The 26,543-nt window shown below is 41.3% G+C and overlaps 1 protein-coding gene across 1 annotated transcript; it reads right to left on the bottom strand.

The window, feature by feature from the left end:
• Positions 1-161: 161 nt before the first annotated feature.
• On the bottom strand, positions 162-21,482 carry Mex3c (mex-3 RNA binding family member C). The gene is made up of 2 exons (XM_052155608.1): positions 20,415-21,482; positions 162-3,163 (listed from the first exon to the last, which is right to left on the bottom strand). Exons 1-2 carry the CDS (start codon positions 21,136-21,138, stop codon positions 1,938-1,940), a joined length of 1,950 nt encoding a protein of 649 aa, XP_052011568.1. The 5' UTR covers positions 21,139-21,482; the 3' UTR covers positions 162-1,937.
• Between the last annotated feature and the right edge of the window lie 5,061 nt (positions 21,483-26,543).

A 26,543-nucleotide genomic window follows, 5' to 3' on the forward strand; every position in this document is an offset into this window, starting at 1 on the left:
ACATTTAACACCAGGAGCATGCACATACATACACCCACCCTCTACTCTCTCTCACATTACAAGCAAGAGCATAAGTTAAAAAGTAGGAAAATTTGGTAAGTAACTATGTTATCTAAGATGAAATGCTAACAGTTATATGAAAAAACACCAAGGAGAATACATTCAAGTTAATGGAAACAAGTCTTTATTAAGTAACTTTTAATATCAGAAAAATAAAACTCTTATAATTCTCTTTACAGCAAATATATAATATCAGTGCTTTGGCCATCTTAAGTTAAAGGCCCTTTATCATAAAATATATGGTTTTAAACTTTACTCAAATTGAATTTATAATCCCTATGACTTCCCTACATATACATAACAAAAGAGTGTAGTAAAATTAGCAAATACTAAACTATATTGATAATTTATCATTCTTAGTTTGTGGTTTTTAGAAACAGTACACGCACCTAATATATGTCGATTCCTTGGCTTATTAGTTGCAGTGTACGATGCAACAAAATATGAAACACATGCTTGGTGACATTCGTCCATATCTACAAGACGGTAGCTAGAGATTAAGATTCAATACTGACAATCAACTATCCTACAAGCAATTAGCATTACATCATAATATGCCATCAAGGCAACTTTTTATACTGAAAAATCAAAATAAAAACCGTTATTTGTAAACTTTATACGAAATGTAACTCTTCAAGTGGAAATAAAAAATAAAATTTTGTCTATTTACTATTGAATACATGTAAGATTTCAATTTTTGTTATACTGAGAAAAAAAGCTCTTTTGTGTTGGGAAAATAACGCTTCAAAAAATAATTAGTAGAAAAACCCACCAGTATAATGTTTTGTCCTTTCAATACCAGCAAATTTGGGGACATACTGAGGATGACGTTAAAACATCCACAGGTGAAATGTACAAGTGTGTCTTAAAGAAACCTTTCCTTGTGATTGGAGATAGGTCTGAAATGAAGTAAACTGATTGGAGGTTGTCACAGCTGCTTTCAGGAATCGTGCCAAGGGCATTATTATCTCCCTCCCATCCCCTACGTTACTAAAAAATAAAAATATATTTATAATGTGCAAGACAAATATGGATTGAACAAAGACGTTTCACATTTGAGCTACAGTCTAAATATTAATTAATAGCTTGATCAGACTAATGAATGGAATGTTTGCATTCTCAAATATTCAGCCAATACAGGCGCTTCCCAAAGCCCATCCTGAAATGGGAAACCCAGGCGGCCATTTCCACATTCACTGATAGAGGCAATGGGTAGGAATTCACAATCAAAGACAACTGTATTCCTGATCCACTGAACATACCAGCCTTGAGCACTCTGGGCGAGATGAAAGTCAATGTAGCAGTTTTTGTCCCAAATTATAACCAGTGATCTAGTAAACTGCCATCAGCCCTATTATTACTAATAAGTAATCACAATGCTTTAAAAAGTTACTTGCAATCCTGCAGAATTAGGCAGAAGTTGTTGTAAAATAAAAAAACAAACCTGTTTTTGTCAAAACTGGCAGTGTGAAGAAGGCAGCACTGGAAGTGTCAGTCACCTGTGATGCCAGGCACCCTCCATAAACTCTTAATGAGGCCAGGCTTTGGGACCCACTGACTACAATCTCAGATGGATACATTTTTGCTCATAGGTTACACAGCCAAATACAACTTCAGCTTTAACAATTCCTATACAAGCTATGTCTCTGAGTCTACAAGATAGTATTAATAATTCAAACCAAACTAATAGACAAGAGACCACTTAGGTTTAGTGTTACCATAGCAGCCTTTTATAAGTGTACTAACAACTTTAGCCTAATCCCAATAAAGCCTGATAACAGTCATAAGAATTCATTAGGAAGTTTACTGGGGGTACCATTATACCCATGCCTTTACGAGTCCATATAGAGATATAGTATTTATGTATATATATATAGTTAAGAGTGAATTTGGATTGCCTGAGTTACAGCTGTCTGGCAAACTGGACATGATGGCGTTCTCTTTTCACAGATCTTGTTGGCACATTCCATGCAGAAGAGGTTGTGGCCACATGGAACTAGGGCAGCAATAACTTCATTCTCAAAGCAAATCACACAGTCGTGCTTTCTTCTTGATTCTGGAGGTGAGCTAGAGGTGGAACCACCATTGGAAGAGGAGTAACTATTGGTACCATTAGAAAAAGCAGGGATGTATATTGGAAGGCCAACATGGTTGCCTGTACTAGGTGGGTCGCTCCTAACCCTTCGAGCAAGTGGGTGTTCTATACTCTCAGGAAATGTAGGAGACAGACGAGGAGTTGATGGCTGACTTCCTCTACGCTGAGTCTTCATGTTACCAGAAGGATCACTCCCAAAGCCAGAGAGTGGGTTAACTGGTTCAAATGGAGTCCAGATAGTTTGAGCAGATGTTGGTAAAGAGTCATAGGCAGGCGAGTCTACTGCAAGATCTTCTGAGCCTACAGATGGTAGCGTATCTCCAAACCAGAAGTTTCCTGTGCTAAACGGGCTTGTTGGACTAAAGTCAGCTAGCCTATTGCTTCCAAAATAGGAATCAGTGGAACCACTTCCTAGAGAACTAGAACTATCATTTCGATAGTTGGACATCATTCTTGCTCGGCTTGGAGGAACTGGATTGGAAGAGAGCCATGCAGAGCCGAGAGTGCCACCTTCAAAGCTCACGTCCGTACCGTTATAATGGAAATCGTTTTCTTCATTGAGCTCTATGTAGTTCCCTGTTCGCATGGCGATGTGCATCTCTATTTCTTCTCGTGCTCGATCAACATTTTCGGGCATCCCTGTGACTTCAAAGACTGGCTCCTTATCTCTGCTTGGAGTAACTATGTATGTGTGGGTCTGTTGCTGAATTCTCTTAATTGTTGCTCCTTTTGGTCCAACCACTAGCCCTACCACACGATAGGGGACCCTGACTTGGACTGTGGTTTGACCAGGCAGATTAGGACTACACGATAACCCCCCCAGTGCAGGGCCATTTTTGTTTCGAGATGCACGAATCATGGAGAAGTGCTCTGCAGCCGAGAGGATTTCTCTTTTGGCCATGGCTACATCTTCTTTCCGTCCAGTGACTACAAAAACGGGCTCTTCACCACGAACAGGTGTCTTGATATACGTGTTTGTCTTGGCTCTCAGTGCTTTAATCTTACAACCTGTTAAAAGAAAACATTTCGGAATCAGTATCTACTTTAAAAATATTTGTAAAGGCAAACTAAGAAAAATTCTATAAATGCTCTTTAGAACAGTTGTTAATAGTTTCTTTATCTCAACTCAGAAGTCTAGTCTCTCTCTCAGCCATTCACTGAAAAAAAGGACAAAATAGTCTATAGGTAAAATATAAATCAGTAGGGTTGAGTTTTATAATACTAACAAATTTTTACTTTGCAAAGATAAATTGGTGGCAAAAAAATACTACCACAGGGGCAAAGCTTGAGATAAGATCATGTGACGTAGGAATCTATGGTCTTTTCATAGTCCAGGAATTTTAATTTTCACATACTCTACAAATTTCACTTGACTTATTTTATTGCTTTAACATGACTCCTTTGTAAAATTCTATTGACAATAATGTTCATGGCTAGTGTCTCTCTTTCTTCAGCTCCTAGTTAAATTCCAGGGAGACAACCACAAAAGCATAGGATTAAAAACAGTAATGTAAAATAATTTTTTCCTGTTGTAAAGTTCTTGATGGATTAAAAAAAAAAAAAACAAATATTTAAGACTCATGGAAAATGGTTAAAGGAACATCAGCTCTAAACCCAAACTAGAAGCTTTGGTCCCAACCTCCAACTGTACCTAAGTTAAAATAAAACATAGGAGACACATTTAATTTTTCCCAATTCCTAACTTTAAATAGGTCACCAAACTGTTAAACACAAAACTATGGCTTACATCTCTGGAGTTACAGTTTTCCAAGAAAGCAACAAGCAAATTCCCAGAATAAATTTATTCTCATGACTATATCATACAATTATTTCCTCCAAAACAGGTGCTACTGAAGACAGCAACCACAATTTGTGCATGCCTTTTTCTTAAGCCCTTTCTTCCTTTCTTGTTCAACAAATCACTAATGGTTAAGCTAAACCTAAGGCTTTTTAGATACATAATCCTGAGCCCACATGCCTGCAATACACATACACAACTCCAAAGGTCTCCAAGCATTTCCTTACGGCAGTTATTTGTTATTCTCTTTAGTAAGATGATGCTTTCTCAGTACAGCATGGGTTATATGGTCACTTCTTTGCAGAGGGTATTTCAGTTGGTTGCTGACTTTTTTACTCTACAGCCATTTCTCCACTCTTTTAAACTCTGCCATATATTTTAACCTATGGCATATCCATGCCCCCTTGTTTCCATGACTACACTCTTCCCTCTCTAATGCCAGCTCTGTTTTGCTCAACTCCTAATTACTGTCTAGTTTTGGTTTAGGTGCCTTGTCCTCAATGATGAGCCTTCTCATCATGCCATTATGTCTGTCTTCATAGATTATAGAATTGCCATGTAACATTAATGGAAAGGAAGGTTGCTAATTTTCACTATTAGAACATTGGGGCTTTGTTATATGTTATCTTGAACCCTTAGATCCTTAGATTTCAAGACTTCCAGTTTCTGGTCCCATATTGCTAATGTCATCCATAGTGAAAGGACTAAATTTTAATTTGTTTCTGTTTTTTGGGTGTGTGTGTGGTGTATAGTACTAGGGAATGAACACAAGGGTCTCCTGCATATTTAAATATTACAATTTAAATATCACAGCATATTTAAAGCAACTTAACCTACCATGAACTTTTGAATCACAACTACAAACTAATCGAGATCCTACTCCTCCTTCCAACAAACGGTAGACGTTACAAAGAAACAGCCTTTTCCCTGTGGGCCTTAGGTATATTAGGTATATTACTCTGAAAATCCAGAGTCAGGTTCTCTGAAAACAAAATGTATTCATGCATCAAGATGAAGCAATTCTTCCTCAAAAAGTTTCCTTATTTTTTTCCCCTTCATCTTATACTTTCAGAAATCTTACTGCTAGTTACATGGTATAAAAGAACAAGTAGAATTTAAGCACTATACTGTTAGGTAAAGAGAAAACAACCCTCACTCATAAGCATAAGCCCCAACCAGAATCTCAAGAGAAGCACTTAATCCAGTAGGGCATATCAGGAGGAATGGTGTTCTATCAAGAAATCACAACAAATTTATACTACTTTGAAACACGAAAACTTTTCTAAGTGCTATGGTAAGACTACATGTATAATCAACTACATTAAAATGGGTATTGGTTACTTTTGAGTAAAAGAGTTTGATTTGTTTTTACTTTGCAGTAAAATGAACTATGTGATCACAGCAAATCTTTTGTCTCTTTACACAGTCAAATCTTCCTCATAGTAGGTGCTGTGGGGTGTGGGGGTAGTGGCTTAAGAATTGAGATCACAATACACTGGATAGCATACAATGACATAGGTACCTAAGAAAATCTGAATGGTAAAATACTAACTGGTTATTTCTATATTCAGAGTACCATTTACTGTATTCAGTGTAAATGTGAGTCTACACTCTGGGCTACAGCTTTGTAAAAAGGCAGCCTCCTAAAATCTCATTCTTGGGCTGCAGACATGCCTTAGTGGCTAAGAGTCCTTTGATGTACAAGCACGAAGACCAAGTTCAAATCCCTAGTGCCATGTGAAAAGCCACCACAGGTGCCCTTGCAACCCAGTGCTAATAAGAGAGATGGTATCTAAATAAGGCTCCTATAACAAACATATAAACTGAAGAAGAAGCAAACAAACGCCCTACTCATTCCTAATAACAGGCAGCCATGGTTCATCCAGCAGAAAAACACAGGCAATTAAGGGCAAAAAGTATTAAGAGTTTAGGTTTGTCTCCTTTCCATGTTTACTTGTATCTACCAACAGATTCAGACACCGTTCTAAATAACCACTGTGGAGGGCTGGGAGCAGAGCTTAGCCATAGAATGCTTGCCCATCATACAGAAGGCCGTTGGGCTCAATCCCTAGCACCATACCACACTGTATCACACACCATATTATACCCCCCCATCCCAACCAAACCAAGCAACCAAAATCCTACTGAGTCAGTCAGTAATTTAAGTAACTATCACAGCTCTAGCTTACAGGTACATAGAACACTTATCTGACCCTATGGGTGGTATTAAAAAAACAGGTATTTAATGCATGATCAGTGGAAAGACAGGATACATTAGCTTTGAATTATTTCTGAGATAGAAAGGCCAGGCATCTTACCACAAAGGGGTTTTTCAGAGCAGGGGAAGGAGGTTTGTTTTTTTTTTTAAGATAGTAAAAATGAAGTCTTTAAAGTCACTGACCCCATCTCTCTCAAACAAACAAAAACAAACACAAATACACACCTCAGAACCAAGCACCTCTCTTCTAAATTTTGTCGCAGTTCAATATAGAGTAAGACTGTAAGAAACCTCACTTAGCACAATATGGCTTCTTTATGCTGAGTTGTGAACAATATGACTCCTAGAATCATACTATAAAGGCAGGGACTACTGGAACAGGTAGTTTTCAAAGGTGACATTAACTTAAGGAGAACAACAAATTTGTTTTAATATTTCTTTGTAGGTAGAGAGGTGAAGAACGAGCTTAAGGAGTATTTAAGATTTAATTTCTATTTGAAATTCTGATACTTTAAGAAGGTAACTCCAGGTGACACTAAACAAAAGCAACAGGGCACTGATAAATTGTGATGTATTCAAAAGTAATTGCTGCATGGCAAAATACATCAAAAGTAGCTAAAAAATCTAAATGCTTGCAACTCATCTCATAAGCTAATTTTACTTATACTCCCTATTTCTCCCATTATAAATTAAAACACTAAACCCTAAGAGACACACAGGTAAAAGAAACAGCTTACAGCAGAGCATTGCTTTGCAGATGGAAGTCCTTATTTCTTCAGTAACTAAGCTATAGTTCTTCAGTACCTACAGCTGTCAATGTCAACATTTTAAGACCACATGCACAAGTGGGATGATGAACACATATTTACTGTTGGGCAGTTTGTATCCCAAAATTATCTCATGCACCTACAATCCCAATTGTTGAAGTGATCCTCAAGTAATTCTGATAAGTGCAAGATACTTTCCGTATTATATTACTTACTGTTGGGTCAGCATGAGGCTAAGACAGCTGCAGAATGTAATATAATGTATTTGTAAACTAGTTGATTTGGAGGGGCTGGGACTTACTTTTCAGTGTGTACTCAAATCAAATAAATATGATGAGAATTTATGATAATTTTAATACTTTTGTTTAAGTAAGACTTTGGTTAGCACTGCTAATTATTTTTAAATTACAGCAGCAGGATAAATGATTTCATAATCTCAAAGTCAAAACTCAGTTTTACAATTTTCAAATATACAAACTATTTGTTTCCATATTGCTATACCATAGATAAAGCCAACAAGTATCAAAATTGTATTGTACTGTTTCAGTCAGGATAAACTCTCCAACTTGTTATCTCCCTCCTTGGTTTATGCAAGACATTCTATCTTGATTCTCAATGTTAAGAGACCTCTTCCAAAGAAAGGGCAGCTTTCTTGTTGGGACTGGAGTTGGAAGGAAGAGGAGGAAGCTCAGTTTTCAAACCATGAGTTGAAGTAAACTTCAAGGTGTTGTAAGTACCATTTAAAAACTAATCAACAAAACCCCGATTCTTGTGTATTCCCAGTGTTTTCATGGGACATGTGTATGATGGGCTGCAATATAAAATATTCTTCTTCTCATGGGTCATGATCATTAGATTTGGTTGCTTTGACGATCACCTTCTAGTTTCAAGTATGAAATGATGTATTTTCAACAAAGAACTGGTGTGAAATGGAAGGGTTTATTTAGATGGTGGTAGAAAAGAAGAGATGGCCCATCTATATATTTTCCAGTTTAAAAAAAAAAAGAAAAAAACAAGAAAAAAGGCATCCCAGGGAGCTGGGAAGATAGCTCAATCAGTAAGGCACTTATTATATAGCATGAGGACCTGCGTTAGAGTCTCAGTAAAAAGCTAAGCATGGTGGCATGCATGTTTAATCCTAGTGCCTGGAGAGGCAAAGCCAGGAGGATGTCTGGGGTTTGTTGGACCAGACTGGCTCAAAGGTCTCAAAAAAATAAGGTGGATGGTTCCTGAGACATACCCCAATACTTGATGTGACCTCCAGACACATGCACAGAAAGAAAAACAGGAAAAGTAGTATATGATAAAGAATTGAAACACTGTGTATATGATTACTGGAGTTTATAGTTAATAAAAATGAAACTACAGAGTTGCATACATTTGTAGGCAGAATGGTAAGTGGAAATTTGTTTCTGATAGAGCACTCCAGTACTCAGCCCAGCCTAGCCTCAAACTCAGCCTCTGGAGAGCTTGGAGAGGCATGTGCCACATGCTTTGCCTGAATACAGAATTCTAAGATGATTTTCTGCTTCAAGATTCTAACTACAAGTTAGTGGTTCATCCTTTAATCCCAACATTTTAGAAGGAAAGAGGTAGTTTTGTGAGTTTGGGGCCAGCTTAGACTATATAGCAAGTTCCAGGCCAGTTAGAAGAGAACATTCCTGCGTGGAGTTAATCAAACACAAATTTAGGAAAGAGATTCTAGAGATGCAAGTATGCCTTAAATCAGTTTAATTTTGTTGTTTTTAAACAAAGTTGAGACAGAGGCTCTCTATATAGCTCTGACTGTCCTGGAACTCATTATGTAGACCAGGCTGGCCTAGAACCTCTGCTTTCAGAATGCTGGGATTAAAGGCATGCACTACCAAACCTGACTCAGTTCACTTTTAAATGGAGAGATTATCCTGATTACCAGGGAGGTTCTGACCTAATCTTGAGTTCTTTGAAAAGTTTTTCCATCTTGTTTTAGACAAGTGAGAAATGAGCTCATCTGGAAGAAAGCAAACTATCTATGTTGTGAATTGCCTATGGTGATGATGGCAAGGAACTGTATTCTGGAACTGAGACCTGGAAGATAGAGACTCTCATTTTCCAACTAAATTCTGCCAGCAACTTTAGGTAAGAGAGGATATGTACCCTGTGAGGATACTATACCTCTGGCTAAACACCTTGACTTAAGCCCAGTTAGCTCTGAAACAGAGAACCAAGAGACACCACACCCAGATTTCTGACCTACAGAAACGGAGATAAATGTGCATTGTTTTAAGCAACTAATGTAATGATAAAGATTATTCAGCCACAAAGTCCATAAAGTCCTTAAGTCTTTTAAGGGCTCTGTAATCTCTGCCCCGTGAGAGTAGATAAAAATACTACTTTACTATATTTTTATCTAGTATTTATCCTGTAAGACACTGTGAAAGGCTTTCAATCAGAACTAAGTAGTACCTTTAAACATACAATCCTATATTAATTAGGTTTGTTTTTAGTTTAATTATAGCTCAGATTCTTTGACTTGCTTTAGTTCTCTCCCCCTGCACGTATGTGTGAGTATATCACATGTCCTGCTCTATCATTGTTGACCCTTTTCCCTTAAGACTAGGTCTCATTGAACCAGGACTTAGGGTGGTGGCCAAGCCAAGCTTTTTATGAGAGTTGGGACCTATTCGGGTCCTCAAGTTTACACAGCAAGAGCTCTTACCCACTGAGCCATCTCCTTAGCTCTGCTATAGCTTTTCAATGCTACCACTAATTACCATATAATATCTATCTATCTATCTATCTATCTATCTATCTATCTATCTATCTATCTATCTATCTATCTCTACCTACCTACCTACCTACCTACCTACCAACCAACCAACCAACCAACCAACCAACCAACCAATCAATCAACCAACAGAACTATCTACCAACAGAACTCTCACAACAAGGTTAAAATAAAAACAGTAGTAAGACTGTGTTTTGTTTTCTGGAAGCTCTAAGGAGGTTATGTTTCCTTGTAGATTTAGGTTGGTGGCAGAATTCACCTGTTTGTAGTTCTAGAACCATCTACATCCCTTGGCTTTTAACTCTTCTCTGTCCTCAGAAGCAGCGATCAAGCTTCTCATCTCTCTTCTTTAGCCTGAGCTCATACCTAGCTGGGAAGTTTTCTCCTTTTAGGAATTCATGTGATCACAAGTGGGCTTACCAGATAATCCTAGATATCCTTCACATAGGTAAGCCCATGCCCTTAAGCACACCTGTAACATACCTAGTGAAGCAAACACTTCAACTATTTCTTTTGTGGTGATGGTGGGTTAGGGTTAAAAATCTTTCGATATGTGGGGTTATTCTGATAATTATATCACCCCTTCCTTTCTTCTAAGCCCCCACCTTTTGAAAGAGGTATCGGTTTATTAGAATTTTAAACCCAATTTAGGAATAGTAATCAAATGGCTTTTGGCTAGGGATAGGTTTGGAGATTCATAAAAACACAGAAAAAGGATAATGTTATTGATCAAATAGGAAAAAAACCCATACTATAAGCTAAATATTTGTAAGAACTCTTACTAATGTGGCTCTATATAAAGGTGAGTAGTTTAGTGGGAAATCTGTCTCTTCAGGATTTGTCTGAAGGGCTGTGTCAGTCAAGGTGCTTCTATCTAAATCACTTCTTGGGCTCCAAGAGCATTTTACTAATCCTGAATTTTAGTTCAGCTTAATGACTGAGTTTATCCATTCCAATGTCATCCCCTCCCCCAGCTACTTTAAAAGTACAGGGCTTACTTCCAGTAGAATAAGAATAATGGTCATTTCTGACTTCAAGGAGTTCACATCCAAGAGATGCAATTAATAGTTACTTTAAGGAGCAATAGTAGGCTAACAAAGCAGTGGGAGCACACAAAAGGAGATGAGCTTTATTGCTTTAAAACACATGAAAGAAGGCTGCAAGGGCCAGGAGATGATGGTGAAGAGCTTGCTACACATGCAGGAGAACCTCAATTAGGATCCACGAGGCTAGCGAGCAAGCTAATCTAGATCAATCAGTGAGCTCCAGGTTCACTGAGAGATCTTGTCTCAAAAGATAAGGTGGTGAGTGGCTGGAAGATAAAAACCTAATGTTGACCTCTGTCCTCAACACACAAGTACAGGCCAACTTCAAAGGTATTTTGAAGAGGCTTGAAAAGTTTTGTCAAGTAGAGAGGAAGTGCAAAAGCAGGAAACTGGTACCCTGGGGATATTAATGCTAGTTCAGCATTTTGGTATCTTTAGGTGACAAGAATGGGGAGAGAGACATCTCCAATGTCAGATAAGGGACATAATCTTGCAGGTACAAAAGATTTTGGGGAAAACGATTAAAGATTCCTCATCTGAAATGAAATGCCATCACAATAATCAGAAGAAAAAAAAAAGGAGAAAATGATAGTATTCAAGACCTGGCCTTCCGGAACCACTTGCATTTTGCTATCTAGGGCATCTGGTATTCCTGATCTTTTTTACAATCAAGTTTGTTTTTCAGAAATTACACTCATTATACTTTCCAATTATTTAACAAATTAGGGCAGTGTGTGTATGTATACATTGAATTAAGAAAACTTAAGCCCTTAAAGATACATCTCAAAACCATGCCCATTTAAACTTCTGGTAGTCCTCTGCAAACACTGGGAAATTATGCAGATGTTCTTTAAATAAAAATGGGAAGAAGAGGTTTAAGCTTGAATAGCTCACATTATCTTCAAGAAAAACAGAATTGACTGGTCTTGAAGTAAATTCATTTTCCTCCTAGCATTAAGTGGCAAAAACTAATTATTTTTAATCTCTCTCATTTCATAAACATGTGCAGTTCCTGTTCCATTTCTTATTCAGATCTTTTCCTAAATAACTTGGAATACCTTCCTAGCATACATACCACTCTCTCTTCCCAATTAACACAATGGAACTTTGAAAAATAGAAATTTTGTGTATGGCTTTTAAGTTCATCAAACATGGATAGGAAGACAGCTAATGGTAAAGTGCTTGTAATGCAAACAAGAACTTAGTTCAATCCTCAAAACCTACATAAAAAGCCAGACATGCTGGTGTGCACTTGCAATCTCAGAGCACATAGCTCCCTGGGGATGCTGTCCAGTCAGCCTCTCTGAGCAGCTCCAGGCCAGTGAGAGACTACATCAAAAAACAAGTTAGGGAACTGGAGAGTGAGCACAATGGTAGAGTGTACTTGCAGCTATCCCAGAGGACCCTAGTTTGGTTTCTAGCACTCATATTAGTCATCTTAAAACTAACTGTAATTTCAATTCCAGATGATTTGATGCTCCCTCCCCTCTCCATCTCTCACCTTCAACACCGACACCCATTGCTGATCTTTGGCGTTCACAAGGAAGTACATCAGTATGAAATACAACCCCCCTACACAACAATAGATTAACTCAGTGTCACAGCTACCATATGGAAATAATTTATGATCTAGTTCAAATAAAATACAACTGGAACAAGGGCTGGAGAGATGGCTCATCTGTTAAGAGCTGGCTTGTCTTTCAGAAAAACAGCACTCACATGGCATGTCACAACTGTAACTCCTGTTCCAGGGGATCTGATACCCTTATACAGACATAAATGCAGTCAAAACACCAATGTACATAAAAAAAATAAAAACAAGAAAACACTGGAACAATCAGATACTGACCACCTTTCACATGTGTTTATCTAGTTTTTCCTCAAGGAAGATTTAGTAAGTATTGAAAATCAAAGATATGTGGACAAACCATCATGAATCAGTTAGTGAATTTAAAAACAGGTCATGAAGCCTCTACCTCTTTGTCATGTGAGCGGAATTAGTAGTATTAAAAATAGTTTCCCTCGTGGCCCCTGGTTCTGGAAAGACTCAGTGCAACAGTATAGGGGAATACCAGAACAGGGAAGTAGGAAGGAGTAGATGGAGGAACAGGGGGAGGGAAGAGGGCTTATGGGACTTGCAGGGAGTGGGGACCCAGAAAAGGGGAAATCATTTGAAATGTAAGTAAAAAAATATATCAATAAAGAAAAAAAATAGTTTCCCTCATTTAGTTGTTACAAAGTATGTTATTAAAAAGGCTTGCTCGAATGGGTCCTGAGCTAAGTGTAAAGCACATGTCTGCCATGCAGAAGGCCCGAGGGTCACCCTATCTCTCATCCTTCTCTCCTGGAGCTAGCCCTAACACACTCATTCCACTTTAAGAACTGTCCTCATCCCTTCACTAGTTCTTACCAACATTCCATGAGTAAACTCATCTAGTACCAGGGAGACTGAAGCAGCTCTGCAACAGTCTGGGTGTGTAAAGCACTCCAGTTTTCTAAACCCTCTCTCCTACATGAATTTTCACTTCTCTTTATAGCAGGTCCTTTGGGAAGAGCAGGAAAGGACTTAACAGAGGGCATTTTAGCTGCTGTGTTAGATCTTAGACCCAAATTATCTTAGTTTCACACTCTTTTCACTGCTCTTTATTCTTTTCCTCTAAAAACAATACTATTTCACATGCTTCATAATATAGTAAATATAGTTAACAAGAGGAGCCATATTATTTGATTTTATAAAGTTCCTTTTCTCTTACAATAGACTATTCAAAAGATCCTTTCACATTATAAGAACTCAATTTCAGCATTTTATCTTTAAAGTCTGATGAACATTAGCTAAGTCTAAAAAGAGAGTATTTCTATGCTCAGGAAGAGAGAGAATGTATGTATGTATACCGCAAATAAATAAATAAATAAATAAATAAATAAATAAATAAATAAATAAATAAATAAAAAATCCCCAGATCTACAAAAGCTGCCCTGCATCTAAAACTCTGCTGTGACATGGAGACAGGTGGATCTCAGCTTCCTCTTAAGTCAGTCAGCCTAACCAAAATGGGGAGCTGTAGGTTCAGTAGGAGACCCAATCTCACAAAAACAAAAGGAAGAGTTGATCGGGGAAGATACCTAAGATCCTTCTCAGGCTTTTGCAAGCATGCACACCTGCATATGTGCACACATGCATTAAACTCAAGTGAAACATTTAGATTGTGAAAGATGTTAAAAGTGTTATAAACTCAAAGTTGGAACAAATGTGGAGTCAATCTAACTGGTAATCTGAAATCCAGTTTACTTCTGCATGGCTTTAGGGGTTCTTTCGGGATATGAGCTCTATGAGATAGTCTAGATCTATACATTTACAAATTAGAGTTGTCTAAAGTTAAAAAAAAGAATGATGATAAACCTTCCTCAAAGAACTGCTCAAACCTATAGACTAGTAACTTTTTGATGTATTTTTATTATTTGTGTGAGTGTTTGTATACATTTGTGTGTACAGAGGCTCAAGTGGGCCAGAAGAGGGCATAGGAGGTCTTGTAGCTGGAATACAGGCATCTGTGAGTTGACCAATGGGAACCATCTTCCCTCTCCTAAACTATAGATTCTAAAATTCCCTCATAAGTATGTTAGAGAAGAGGTTCAAATATTAAGAAAGTTTTCCATACTAAAAATCTTATGTTTATACCCTTTAGAAAATGTTAATAGAATTTTCAGAATTACCAGACTAGGTATGTAGTTCAGTGGTAGAGAACCTTGTCTAGCATACACGGGGGTCCTGGGTTAGATATCTAGCACCACTCAGAAACAAAACAATACAAATTTTAGGTGGAATCAGTTATCTGTAGACGATTCTCTTCAAGACTCCCTTAATTTTGCTAGAAGTACATACTATAAACTTAAAAAATTTGGTATATCTTAGGTAAAACACTAAAATGACAACTTTAGATTTCATCTAGAATTTGCAGATATATAAAAGAAATGTGGCAGGTGCTTTTAGTTTCTGCTACTTTAGAGGCAATAACAGTACATGGGCCCAGTAGTTCTTGGCCAGCTTGGGGAATATAGAAAACTCTGATCTAAAAAGTTCAAAAAATTTTACCTTACTCCTTATAGAATTTATCACTGTATACTTTAAATTACACAATGAATTTACACTAATGGCATCTCAAATTTCATCTGCACAGCACAAAGTAGGTTTGGGGCTAGTCAGAACAGAACCTGGAACAGGTTTTCTCCAAATTAAAAAAAAAAAAAAAAAGTTGGTGTAAAGGATTTATCCCAAGTCATAAGCAACAATGATTAAGTTACCATTACGTTAGAGAAGGCAAAGGTGAAGTGTGTATAAAGAGGGAACACCGTGCATGACAAAATCCATGTCTTACTTCAACTGCATCTGCAAGTGTCAGTAACACATTCTCTTTTTCATTACTTTAAAAGTAAGTCTTACTATTTCATGCTACTATGTGTGGTCAAATAAGGCTTTCCTTACTTTCAGTGATTAGTCTTCTGCTTACTAGAGAAAGGCAATAACTACACATTCTGAGTGCTTCTTTTAAAAAACTTGCATTAAGCTGGACGGTGGTGGTGCACGCCTTTAATCCCAGCACTTGGGAGGCGGAGGCAGGCGGATCTCTGAGTTCGAGGCTAGCCTGGTCTACAGAGTGAGTTCCAGGACAGCCAGGGCTACACAGAGAAACCCTGTCTCAGAAAATCAAAAAACAAAACAAAACACAACAAAAAACTTGCATTAAAGAGTCTATAGACTGGAGAGTAACAAAAATTCTCAAAATAGGTCACAGACAACTATTCAAATAGCATTATACTATGCACATATTTAACTAAGATGGGCTTGGTAATTTTAGTATTAGAAAATTATTGTCTGGGTATGATAATCTTAGCAGTCATAAGGCTGGGACAGAGATCTGAATTTGACTGGAAGCACCCCTGGATTAAAAACAAGTAGCTTAAAGGCTTAATTACCACATTGAATTTTACAAATCTCTATATATAGTAACTAGTGATATCTTAAGTTAAAAGCTGAAGCAGGAATCTAGCCTAGGGCTACATAGCAAGAAGCCATCACAAGAAAAACACTTAAAATTTCCAAAACAAAACAAAAAACAATGGGGGTTTTAACCATGATTTATTATTTGGTGTTTCCTAAAACAGGATCCTACCTCTTCTTTCTCATCTCATGCATGGTAGGTAAATGCTCTACCACTGGAAACTTTTCCCTAGAAACTTTTAACTGCAAACATATTTAGTTTTTTTTCCCCCAAAATTTTCATTTTGAGTTTAAATTACTAATAGTGAAAATAACACTGTTTAAACTGGCCTAAACCTTGTCTAGCATACATGGGGTCCTGGGTTAAATATCTATTAAGTATATAAACTATCTTTTAGAACCTCAGGTTGAACATCTGCAAAATGTCTAACAGTTACATGACACTGGTAAAATATCCAGTAGTTCTTTCCCAGGGGTGGGGGATACTATGACTTTAGTGTTGTTCTGAAACTCTTTTTTTAGTGAAATAAGTATGTACTTCTCAATGGGAAATCTGTGCACAGCAAAGTACTCTGTTTCTCCTAATCAAATGCAACTGACAGCTTGAAGCAATGGGAAGGCTTCCCCACACCCCACTACACACTTCAGTGGAGAGAGTGGTTACCAAGACAGCTCAGTCAATGAATTAGTTTTCTAAGTGGTCTAGCACTCAGTGACATCTGGAGTATAAGAGTATCAGCACACAGATTAAAAACAATAAAAAAAATTTCAATTTATCTTATTTGTTAAAGGTTTTATATGATGTACATTTTTCTTAGAATAGATTGTTTACAGTGATATGTGTAAACTGTATAATGGGGTACAACTTTTGGAGGGGGGCAGAGTACACAACTAAAAGAAACCTTCTAGACCTGTAAGGTTAAAAACTGTATACTATCACTTAAAGTCATATCAAAAGTAGCTGAAACTCAATTTATAGCATTTAATATTAATTGATAGTAAAGAATAGATTCTAAGTTCTACTGTAATTATAATAAAACCTGTTGTCATCAGTTAAACCTGTCAACTACTATTAATGTTTTGCAGGCACTACACTTAAAAATGGAGATATGTCCTATTTATAAAATGAGATCTTTCAATGTTTTTAGTGTGTGCACACCTGTGCATGCCCATGTGGAGGCTGGAAGTTGATGTTGCATGTCTTCCTTTATGGTTCTTTACCCTGTTTTTCTGAGACAAGGTCTCTGGCTAAACCTGGAGCCCAATGGCTAGACTAGCTGGTTAGCAAGTCTTCAGGACCCTCCAGGTCTCATAGGCTAGGATTATGGCTATGTGGCACCAGAACCAGCTTTTTACATGAATGCTAGGGATTTCATTCCAGAACCTCATGCTTGTGAAGTAGGCATTTTACCTATTTTGAGCCATCTTCTCAGCCTTAGACTTATTTTGATGTCTATATTTTAAATTTTCTATTATTATCTCTAATTCCTAATTTATCTTATTAAATATAATTAGTAAAATTTATTACAACTGTTAATATAGTTTCACAACAAAGACAACACTTAAAAAATCCGACAGTCGTAAGACCAATTTAATGTGCACAAAGGCCATATTGTTCCTGGGGATAAACCGGAGGTCAAATACTCTGCCAGTCTTCATCACTGTTAAAACTGGTCCATGGAGAGGAGGGATGAAGAGATGGCTCAGGTTGAGGGGATCTGAGTTCAGTTCCCAGCATCCACATGAGGTGGCTTGTGCTTTCCACTCCAGGGGTATCTGACTCTAGTCTCTGCAGGCATCTGCACTCACATACACAGATACAGAATTAAAAAAGAAACATGGTCTTGGGGTTGGAAAGATAGTTCAAGCATTTAGTAACCCTCACTTGTGACCCTTGCAGAGAATCTGGGCTTGTTTCCCAGCACCATATAGTGACGTATCATTTTTAACTCCAGTGCCAAGGGACCCCACCCTTCTCTTCTGACCTCTTTGGGTACTAGGCACACATGCATACATGAAGGCACACACTCATACACATATAAAACTTTTTACAAGGGGGAAGGGGTTGTCTGAGGTTAGGTATAGAGGTACATGGTTGTGAGCCCAGCAACTAGGCTACATGATGAAAACCTGTTTCACTGATAAAAACAAAATAAGAGCAATGTCTTTTTTTTTTTTTGAAAGTCAAAGGGAACCAGAGGCTATCCCCAAGTGCTCCAGCACTTTGCTAAGCTGCCTGTATGACTCAGATTTCCATTTATCCTATACTTTGCTTCAGAGCTGAAGTCATGAATGTCTCCATCTGTGACATAATTATTTCCAAAACTAATTAAGAGATGTCAAAGAGAAAATCATGACTTCAGGTAATGAATGAGATGGCAGGAATGGTTAATTCTTAAGGATGTACATTTAGCTCTCCAAAACAAACAAAAAACTCAAAATGATCTACCCCACCCCCCAACTCTTTAAAAAACTCAGACAGGCACTCCCAACAAGTAGTTTTTGCACAGTAAAAAGATTTGACTATTAGAAGTCACTTAGTTCTCTCCAGGAGTGAGCAGATACAGGTTTTATTACCATGCTGCTGGGGTGTGGGGATGGCAAAGGGGTCAATGATCCACTAGTTGAATGGTTCAAAGCAGGAAAAGAGACAGACTTTCTGCTCTTAAGATAAGAGAGAGGAAGATGACATACTTTTAACAGTACCGACAACTCTAGGAAATACTGAGTACAAGAACAGTCAGCAATTTGTCTCCATTTCTAAGACAGAGATTTATTTCTTTACTAACCGATAAGCACAGCCCAAGAGAAAAAGTAAGACAAGTATCATGAAATAGCACAAAATAAAAGCTTGCCATTTCAATTTATATAAATACTTCCAATTAATAGTTAAGGTGCTTAAGAATGTAAAGGACAAAAGTTCATGTTAAACTAAATCTACCAAGATATAGTACCTTGTCATGTGGTAAAACTAGCAAGCAAACGGTTTCCTTTGCTCCGGCAGGCAAGCACATGAACATTGAATTAAGTTGTGTTGTTTCCCCAGTATGTCATCCAAATCTCTACATTCCACAGCCTCAGCAATCACTTCCCAGACCATTTCCATCCACCCACTTTACCATATTCTAATCAGTAATGAAATTTGGGTAATTTTCCAATCACCTCCTAGCAGGCCCTCCACTTCCCTCATGCTGTTTAATATTTGCATCTTTGCTAAGTTGCATTCTCTATGGGTCATGTTCTTGCGTGTAGCACTGTTGTCTTCATGTAATTACTTGCGTGTCATTCTATTAGATGGTTAGTTTTTAATAAAGAGCAGAAATTCTGTAAAAATCAGCCTCAAATTTTTAGCTTAATTTTTATAAACTCATTATCCAGCAAACTCAAGTGCTCTTTCAATGATATTAAATGAAAAGCCACTCATTATGGATCTATAAATATAATGCATTTTTATTTCACATACATAAAAGATTTTCCTCATGAGCTATTATCCCGATCAGCTCCTACTGGCAAGTGAGACATGTGAAACTGGTTAGTCAAAACAGTCTGAAATAAGCTCATTTTTTTTTCTTTTTTTCTGTCCAGGTACCACTTAGGCTTTTCTTATCAAAATCCTAGCAAAGAGAGCCACTTCTCACATGTGAAGTCACCAATCTCTTATTTATGTGTACTTTAGGCCACTTGGGAAAATGAGATCATTCCACCAGCAGTGCCATCATCTCTATTTGACCTCAACAGGAGGCATATATCAACCATGCTGTATTACAGCAGCAGCAGGTATTAAAAAGGGGCAAAAACTAAACTGAAGCATACAGAACCTTCCCTAAAAATGTCGGATACCGAGGTCCTCTGTGCCTCCCCTTCCCCCACCTTCACAAACCTACTCCTGGAATCTGAGACATAGGTCCTTTGTCTGAACAATGTGGGAGGAGTCTGTCTGCAGAACGGGTGTGCTAGCAAGTGAAGAAAATTTATCAAAAACTGCACAAATGCATAAAGTTCCTTAATTACCTAAATGCCCAGTTTTCCCTTCACGGTACAAGGTACAAGCTAAAGTGTTCTAAAAGACTGACACTACCGCTTTTTGAGAAGAGAAATGTGAACACTGAGTACCTAGGATCAACAAAGTTGGGGTGCTCTTCTAAAGTCAAGTTTCTGAATAGCGGAGGGAGGAGGTGATACGGCCACTTGAACATCTCTTCCCTCTCGGAAAAGCTTTGCACATGCCTCCGTGTCGGTCCATTTTTCAGCAGAAGCAGTTTTAAGGCAGGCTGATTACTTTCACACGGCTACACAAACTTCCAATCTCGAAGCTTTCGGAAACAACACCGTAACCCGCAACTTCTGACCTGACCTTACCACCTTTACTGAGGTTTCTGGGGCTGCGCCAGCCTGGTGTTCCACGAATACACCGATTACAGTGAACACCACTAGACTGGGTGGCCCAAGAAACTTAACACTTCTTGTCCGGCGGAAGAAACGGAACGGCGTGGGTTTTCGCAAGGTGACCCGTCCCCTTCTCGGCGACCCTCGGTTCTTCCTTCCCAGACCCCTTCTCGGAAGACTCGGGGGACTCTCCGGGTTCACTCTTCCGCCGCACGCTCGTCTTTTTCGTCTCCCACCCACTCCCAGGGCCGTGCCCAGACAGACCTCGGCGCACTCACCCTGGCGTCCGACAATCTCAGCGACATGCTCGGAACTGGGCACGGGGACGCACTCGGTGGTGTTGACGCTCTTCCTTCTCAGCAGGGCCGCTTGCTCTCCGTTCAAGGCAGCAGCGGCGGCTCCGCCGCCGGGGCCGTAGGCGTGGGACAGCATCGCCGCCATCATGCCCTGGGCATCGTCCCCTCCGTACAGCACCCCCGCCGCCGCGGCCGCCGCTTCCCGGGCATCGAAGCCCGCGGCCGGCAGCAGCACCGACCCCAGGGGCCCGCCCGGGATCGGCTGAGTCTGGGAGGCGGTGGCCGCGGGCGGCGACAGCAGCAGCAGCGACGGCCGGTCCTCCTCCTCAGTCTCCTCCAGCTCCTCCTCCTCTTCCAGCAGTTCTCCGTCCAGCTCCGCTTCCTCCCCCTCCTCTTCATCCACCTCCAGCTCCAGCTCCGCCGTCTCGGAGGTCGCGAGGCGGCCGGGCGGAGCGGGCTCCTCCGGAGCTAGCCCGGCCGCCCGCCGGGCTTGGCACTGCGCCGCCGCCGCCGCGGCCCTGAGCGCCGGGGCGCTGGGCTCCGCCGGGCTCGGGTCGTCGAGGCCTAGCGCGGCCAGGCGTTCCCTCAGCAGCAGCCCGTCCCCCTCGAGCTCCGGGCCTCCCGCGGGCGGCGGCAGTGGAGGCGGCTGCGGCAGGGGGGCCGGAGCCGCCGCCAGGGCCAGGGCCGCGGAGCTGCCGCTTGGCATCGCGGCGGCGCGCTGTCAATGGCGGCGGCGGCGGCAGGCGCGTCAGGCGCGGCGAGCGGCGGGCCCCATGGCGGACAGGGCCCGGGCCCTGTTCAGCGCGCAAACACCTTTCCTCGGGGGAGGCGGCGGCGACGGCGGCGGCGGCGGTGCCCGCGCCCCGGGCTGAGGAGCGCCAGGGCAGCCGGAGCGCGCGAGGGCGGGGTGGAGGGGCCGGGGATCGAGCCGAGGTAGGTAACTAGGTGGGTGGGTGGGGACCGCAGCAGCTCCCCTCTCAGGGTTTCTTTTGTTTCATGGCCTTAACCAGCCCCCGGCGCGCGCGGCGGCGGCGACGCCCCACGCTGCTCTCCGAATGAAGCCGGCGCGCTCTGATTGGCTGCTTTTAATCTCCGGGAGCCCGCCCTCTCGTCCCGCAGCCTTCTCGCTCCTTTCCCTCAGCCCCACCCCCGCCCTCTTCTCGGGCCCCGCCCCACCGCACCCCAGACCGTTCTGATTGGATGACGAGAAGGAGCCAGTCTTCGAAGCCGGCTCCTTCCGTCCCTCCCTTCGCCCCTCCCTCCTTCCACCGTGCTCTCGAGGGGAGCAACTGGATTGTTCGATTTACACGCCACTCTTTGTGACGTACCCAGGTGCCCAGGGAACGGGGCGGGAGGAAGGCACGTGAGTGGAGCGGCAAAGAGGGCGGAGCGGGCCTTAAGCGCAGGCGCGTGCGGCTCAAGCGCAGACTCGAGGGCTTTCCCCGCTGCTTCTCTCTCTGTGGTCCGCCTGGGTCGGTGCTAGGGAAGGCACGGCGTGAGAAGTCGGGCTTTGGGGCTGCAGGCATGGGCCGCTGGGCGGTGTGCGGAAGCGTCTGCCTTTCAGGCTTGTGAGCTGTCGGAGGCGGGGCCGGAGAGTCTGCCTGGCCACTCGCGGGGGTGATTTCCTGAGCCGCGTGGCTCTTCCTGGGCCTTCTCCGCCTCTACCCGGGACTGCTCCACCCTCAGGGTGGCCGCCCACGCAGGGCCAGCTAAACTTCCCTCGCGGCGCTGGTTCCTTAGTCTGGGGCCCCGAGAGCTGAAATTTTAAGTCTTGGGGCTTTTGAAAGGGAATGAGTTGGGATTGCCCTGCCCTGCCCTGCCCTGCCCTGCCCTCAGCCTTGCTCACCCAAGCCCTCCCCCTCCCTTTATTTAGTACCAGCTAGACCTTTTCAGGCTAGCCTAGACTTCCCGCGTGGTCTAAGAGAATTCAAGCAACAGTGGAACCCTCAAGTTTCTAGTGGCCCCATTATTAATATAACACCTCCTTCGCTGCGTCCTAAATACTGTCATTTTAACATGTAAGCGACGTAATGCTACAATTAGAGCATTTTTCCCCCTTCACGCTAAATCTTTCAGAGCATTTTCCACCTATAGCATAGGTCGATTCAATTTACTACACACCAGCCACGAATCAGGTACATTTTGCCACGGAAAAACTCGAGCTCTCTTGAAGTTTGAAGTGTGTCTTCCTCTCCCCACTGTATTGGATTCATTCTGTAGACCGTGTTGCATACAGTTTGATGATGACTCAACTGTAGTATTCTTGGCTCCTATCACCACCACAGTGCTCTTAAAAAAAGTGCAATTAATGGCTTCCGTTCACTATTGTGATCCAAGAGCCATTTGCAGAAACCTCTTTCCATCTCTAATCAAAAGGAGAATTTTAGCTAATACTAAACCTTCCCTGTTAGCCCAGGGTTTCAAGCTCGCTCTAGCTGTCATAAATGCTTGTTTGTAGATGTAGCTGTGGAGCATGGATTCCCAACCTATTACAGAAACAGAGCTGGCATGGTGGCTAGGTCTGCAATGACAGCTCTTGGAGATTGGGCTTTGGACTATCTCAGGTTCTAGCTAGCCTGAGCTACACATAGAGAAATCAAGTTTTTAAAGATAATTACCACCACCACCACTCACAAAGACAAGAAGAGGCATATTATGAATATTTTGATCTAGGATTCCAGTGCTAGAGGCCTAGTTCTAAAGGTCAAATAGGTTATCAAGTTGCACTATGTTTGAAAACTGTTCCTGGGTTTGACCGAGTTTACGGAAGTTTTTGTGAAATGTGTGTTAGTTTCAAACGGGGGTGGGGTGGGGTTGGGTTGGGGAGGCCGAGGTACCTATTTAATATATCAGAGCGGACCTTCCCTCTAGTTTCTTCCAGCATCCCTCAATCCCTTCCAGTTACAGGATTTACCTAGCATACCCCACCCCTTACTCTGAACTGTCCAGCCCAGAGGCTTGGCTACTCTTCCTCCAGAGGCTCTTGCAGCAGTATCTAGACATTTTTGTTACCGCCCCCTTTTGTGTCTTTGGCCTTCTGCTGTCGTACTTGGTTCTCTTCCCTTCTCCTTCCCCTCCGCCTCCCAGATTTGACTTAGACCGGTCAAGTACACTTTGCCCTCTGCCAGGTGTTCCTGCCTCTACCTACCTACCCTCTCCCTTTTATCTATAATAAACTTTCTCCTCCACTATGCCTTCCCTTCCCTTCCCTCCTTCCTATGAAATCTTACTTACTTTTCCCGTTTGGTGGCTCTTCACTGGTTTACTACACCTGAGAGTTGCCACCAGGGCATAGTTAATGGTGTCTTAAGGGGACTGAGTCTTTTAAAACCTACCAGTGACATTCACTTATAGAATATGTACTGATTATTGCCTGATGTTTCAATTTGTTTGAGTAGGGTTTTTACAGAAGCATATCCACCAAAGGAGAAAGCGAAATAAAACATGCTGTGGACATATTGGTTATTGGAAAGGAATATAGTAAATGCAAATAGAAACTCTTGGCAGCCTCGCCATTTGTGAATTGTCTTAAATTTGCTTTCCCAGGCTCTGAAGCACAGCTGCTGCCAGAGTACTGGTCCACCACTGAGAATGGAAAGACAGATCATGTATGCTAGGTCCACAAAGATGAGATTCATTTCAGATTCTTACGAAGATGCTAAGTGGTTTAATTTAGGTGTTCACCATAGAAAAGTTGCTTTCTCTTTCACTTTCACATAATAAATGAGGTTTCATGTGTCCCCATACACAAATATATATTCGTGCATTAATTTATATGTGATCAATATTGTGATTTATGAACAAGGCAGGAAATATTGAAACTTACCAACCTTCCCATTTGGGCCTAAATTTATTGCCTTATATTAAATCTTGCTTGTGAAGCAACTTCTAGATTTTCTTTGCTATAAATATATGACTGGGCTTTTCACTATATCCATCAAACAAGCCAGCTCCTTCTGCCCTTCCCCAGACCAGCAACACATTAACTTTGCAGCTGAATAGGATTTCTCATTTATTCCTTAGCTGCTGATTATGATGCAGTTTGATACAAAGGGCTGTTTTAAGGTTCTTTGAAATTGTTTTGTGCACCCAATAGCAGGCTGACTGTTGAACCTAGCCTTTTAGATCTATTCAGTTTTAATATGAAGACCGAATCAACTACAAACCAAGCAAAACTGAAGACATCTGTCTTTGTAGGAAAGCGGCTGAGAAGTTTGAAGACTGCTAAGTGTGTGTTGCTGAAACTGAGACTTGCTCTCCCAGCAGTCTAGACTAGACACACACTTTGTGTTTAAGGCCAGATGATTGCTGTAGGGTAGGGACCGGTGGTACCTGCTTGAAGGGCTCCAAATGAAGGAGCCCAGTCTGCGGGCTGTGTGCTTCGGGAAGGATCAAAATTAAGAGTGTAATGGCTGCTTGGTGCCAGAGTTACACTTCCTGGAGATGGCTTATCCTGCCTTGGGTTTCAGGCTCTGCAGTATCCTCAAAATTGTCCCAGAAACATGCTCAGCCCTTGGTTTGGTACAGAAACTCTCCTTTGAGTCCTTACCCCCTTTGCCACACTGTCTCATTCCTACTCCGAATAAATGGTTTCTTCTCCAGAAACGGCAATCTAGCCGTGACTCTTGCTGCTTCACTGGGATTCTTTTTTTTACCAGATTCTTCAGTTTTTTGCTTTGTTTTGTTTTTCAGGTCTCACGAAGCCCAGGATGGCCTTCAGCTTGTCCTGTAGCCAAGGATAACATTGAACCCTGGTCTTCCTGTTCCCAAGTTGTGAGTGCCAAGACTACAGTCACGTGCCACACCCAGTTTGTATGGAAACTGATACTGGCCATAGAAGTTCTAAATCTCTTGAGATTTCCTGAGTAATATAGGGACGTTTTTTCCTTTCCTTTCCTTTCCTTTCCTTTCCTTTCCTTTCCTTTCCTTTCCTTTCCTTTCCTTTCCTTTCCTTTCCTTTCCTTTCCCTCTTTCCCTCTTTCCCTCTTTCCCTCTCTCCCTCTCTCCCTCTCTCCCTCTCTCCCTCTCTCCCTCTCTCCCTCTCTCCCTCTCTCCCTCTCTCCCTCTCTCCCTCTCTCCCTCTCTCCCTCTCTCCCTCTCTCCCTCTCTCCCTCTCTCCCTCTCTCCCTCTCTCCCTCTCTCCCTCTCTCCCTCTTTCTTTCCCTCTTTCCCTTTCCCTCTTTCCCTTTCCCTTTTCCTTTCCCTTTCCCTTTCCTTTCTCTTCTCTTTTCTCTTCTTTTCTTCTCTCTCTCTCTCTCTCTCTCTCTCTTTTTTGGTTTTTCGAGACAGGGTTTCTCTGTGTAGCCCTGGCTGTCCTGGAACTCCCTCATAGACCAGGCTGGCCTCAAACTCAGATATCTGCCTGTCTCTGCCTCCCAAGTACTGGGATTAAAGGCATGTGTCACCACTGCCTGGGTATATTTTTTTTCTAATGAGGTGACTCTTGAGTATTTTCTTGGTAGTTTTCAGGATGGAGACTAGTCTCCCGAGAGACCAAACATTGATTAGATTGGAACTTTTACCTTTGTGCTTAATCTCCTCCTCTCTGGGGAAGAAAGTGGAGCTAGAGATTGAGTGGGATCTGCATAGAGGGGAGAGTCCTTAAGAGGTTTGTGCTTCCTTAGAGAAGTGCCAGAATATAATTAAGTTGTAAGGCAGCCCATTGGCACTAGAGAGTTCCTTGGAGTGGGGACAAGGCCGCATACTCTTGCAGACAGACTGTTGACAGTAGAAATAGTTCAGAGGCATCACTGCTCCAGTGCACATTGGTCTCATTTAAATGATAACATAATATATAGGCTCTAAACCAATATTCTTCTCTCTAGTCTTGCACTTTGAATTCATTTTCCAGAGTGCAGAAATACATGTAATTGAGAATGTTATACTTGAGTATATTTTTTTTTTCATCAAATTGTCTGCCCATTCATTCTTTTCCCTTCATTTCCTCTCCTATACCCACACACTATTTCTTTTCTAACTTTGTGTATTCTTTAAAAAAAAAAATCCAATAAAGCACTTAATGTTTTCTGTATGTGCATGAAAAAGGACTCCGTGCTGGGGCTTGGGTACCCTTCCGAGGGCTGTGTCCCTGCAGACAACTCTCACTTCCCA

This window comes from Apodemus sylvaticus, chromosome 13, assembly GCF_947179515.1.
Source record: "Apodemus sylvaticus chromosome 13, mApoSyl1.1, whole genome shotgun sequence".
Taxonomy (NCBI): Eukaryota; Metazoa; Chordata; class Mammalia; order Rodentia; family Muridae; genus Apodemus; species Apodemus sylvaticus.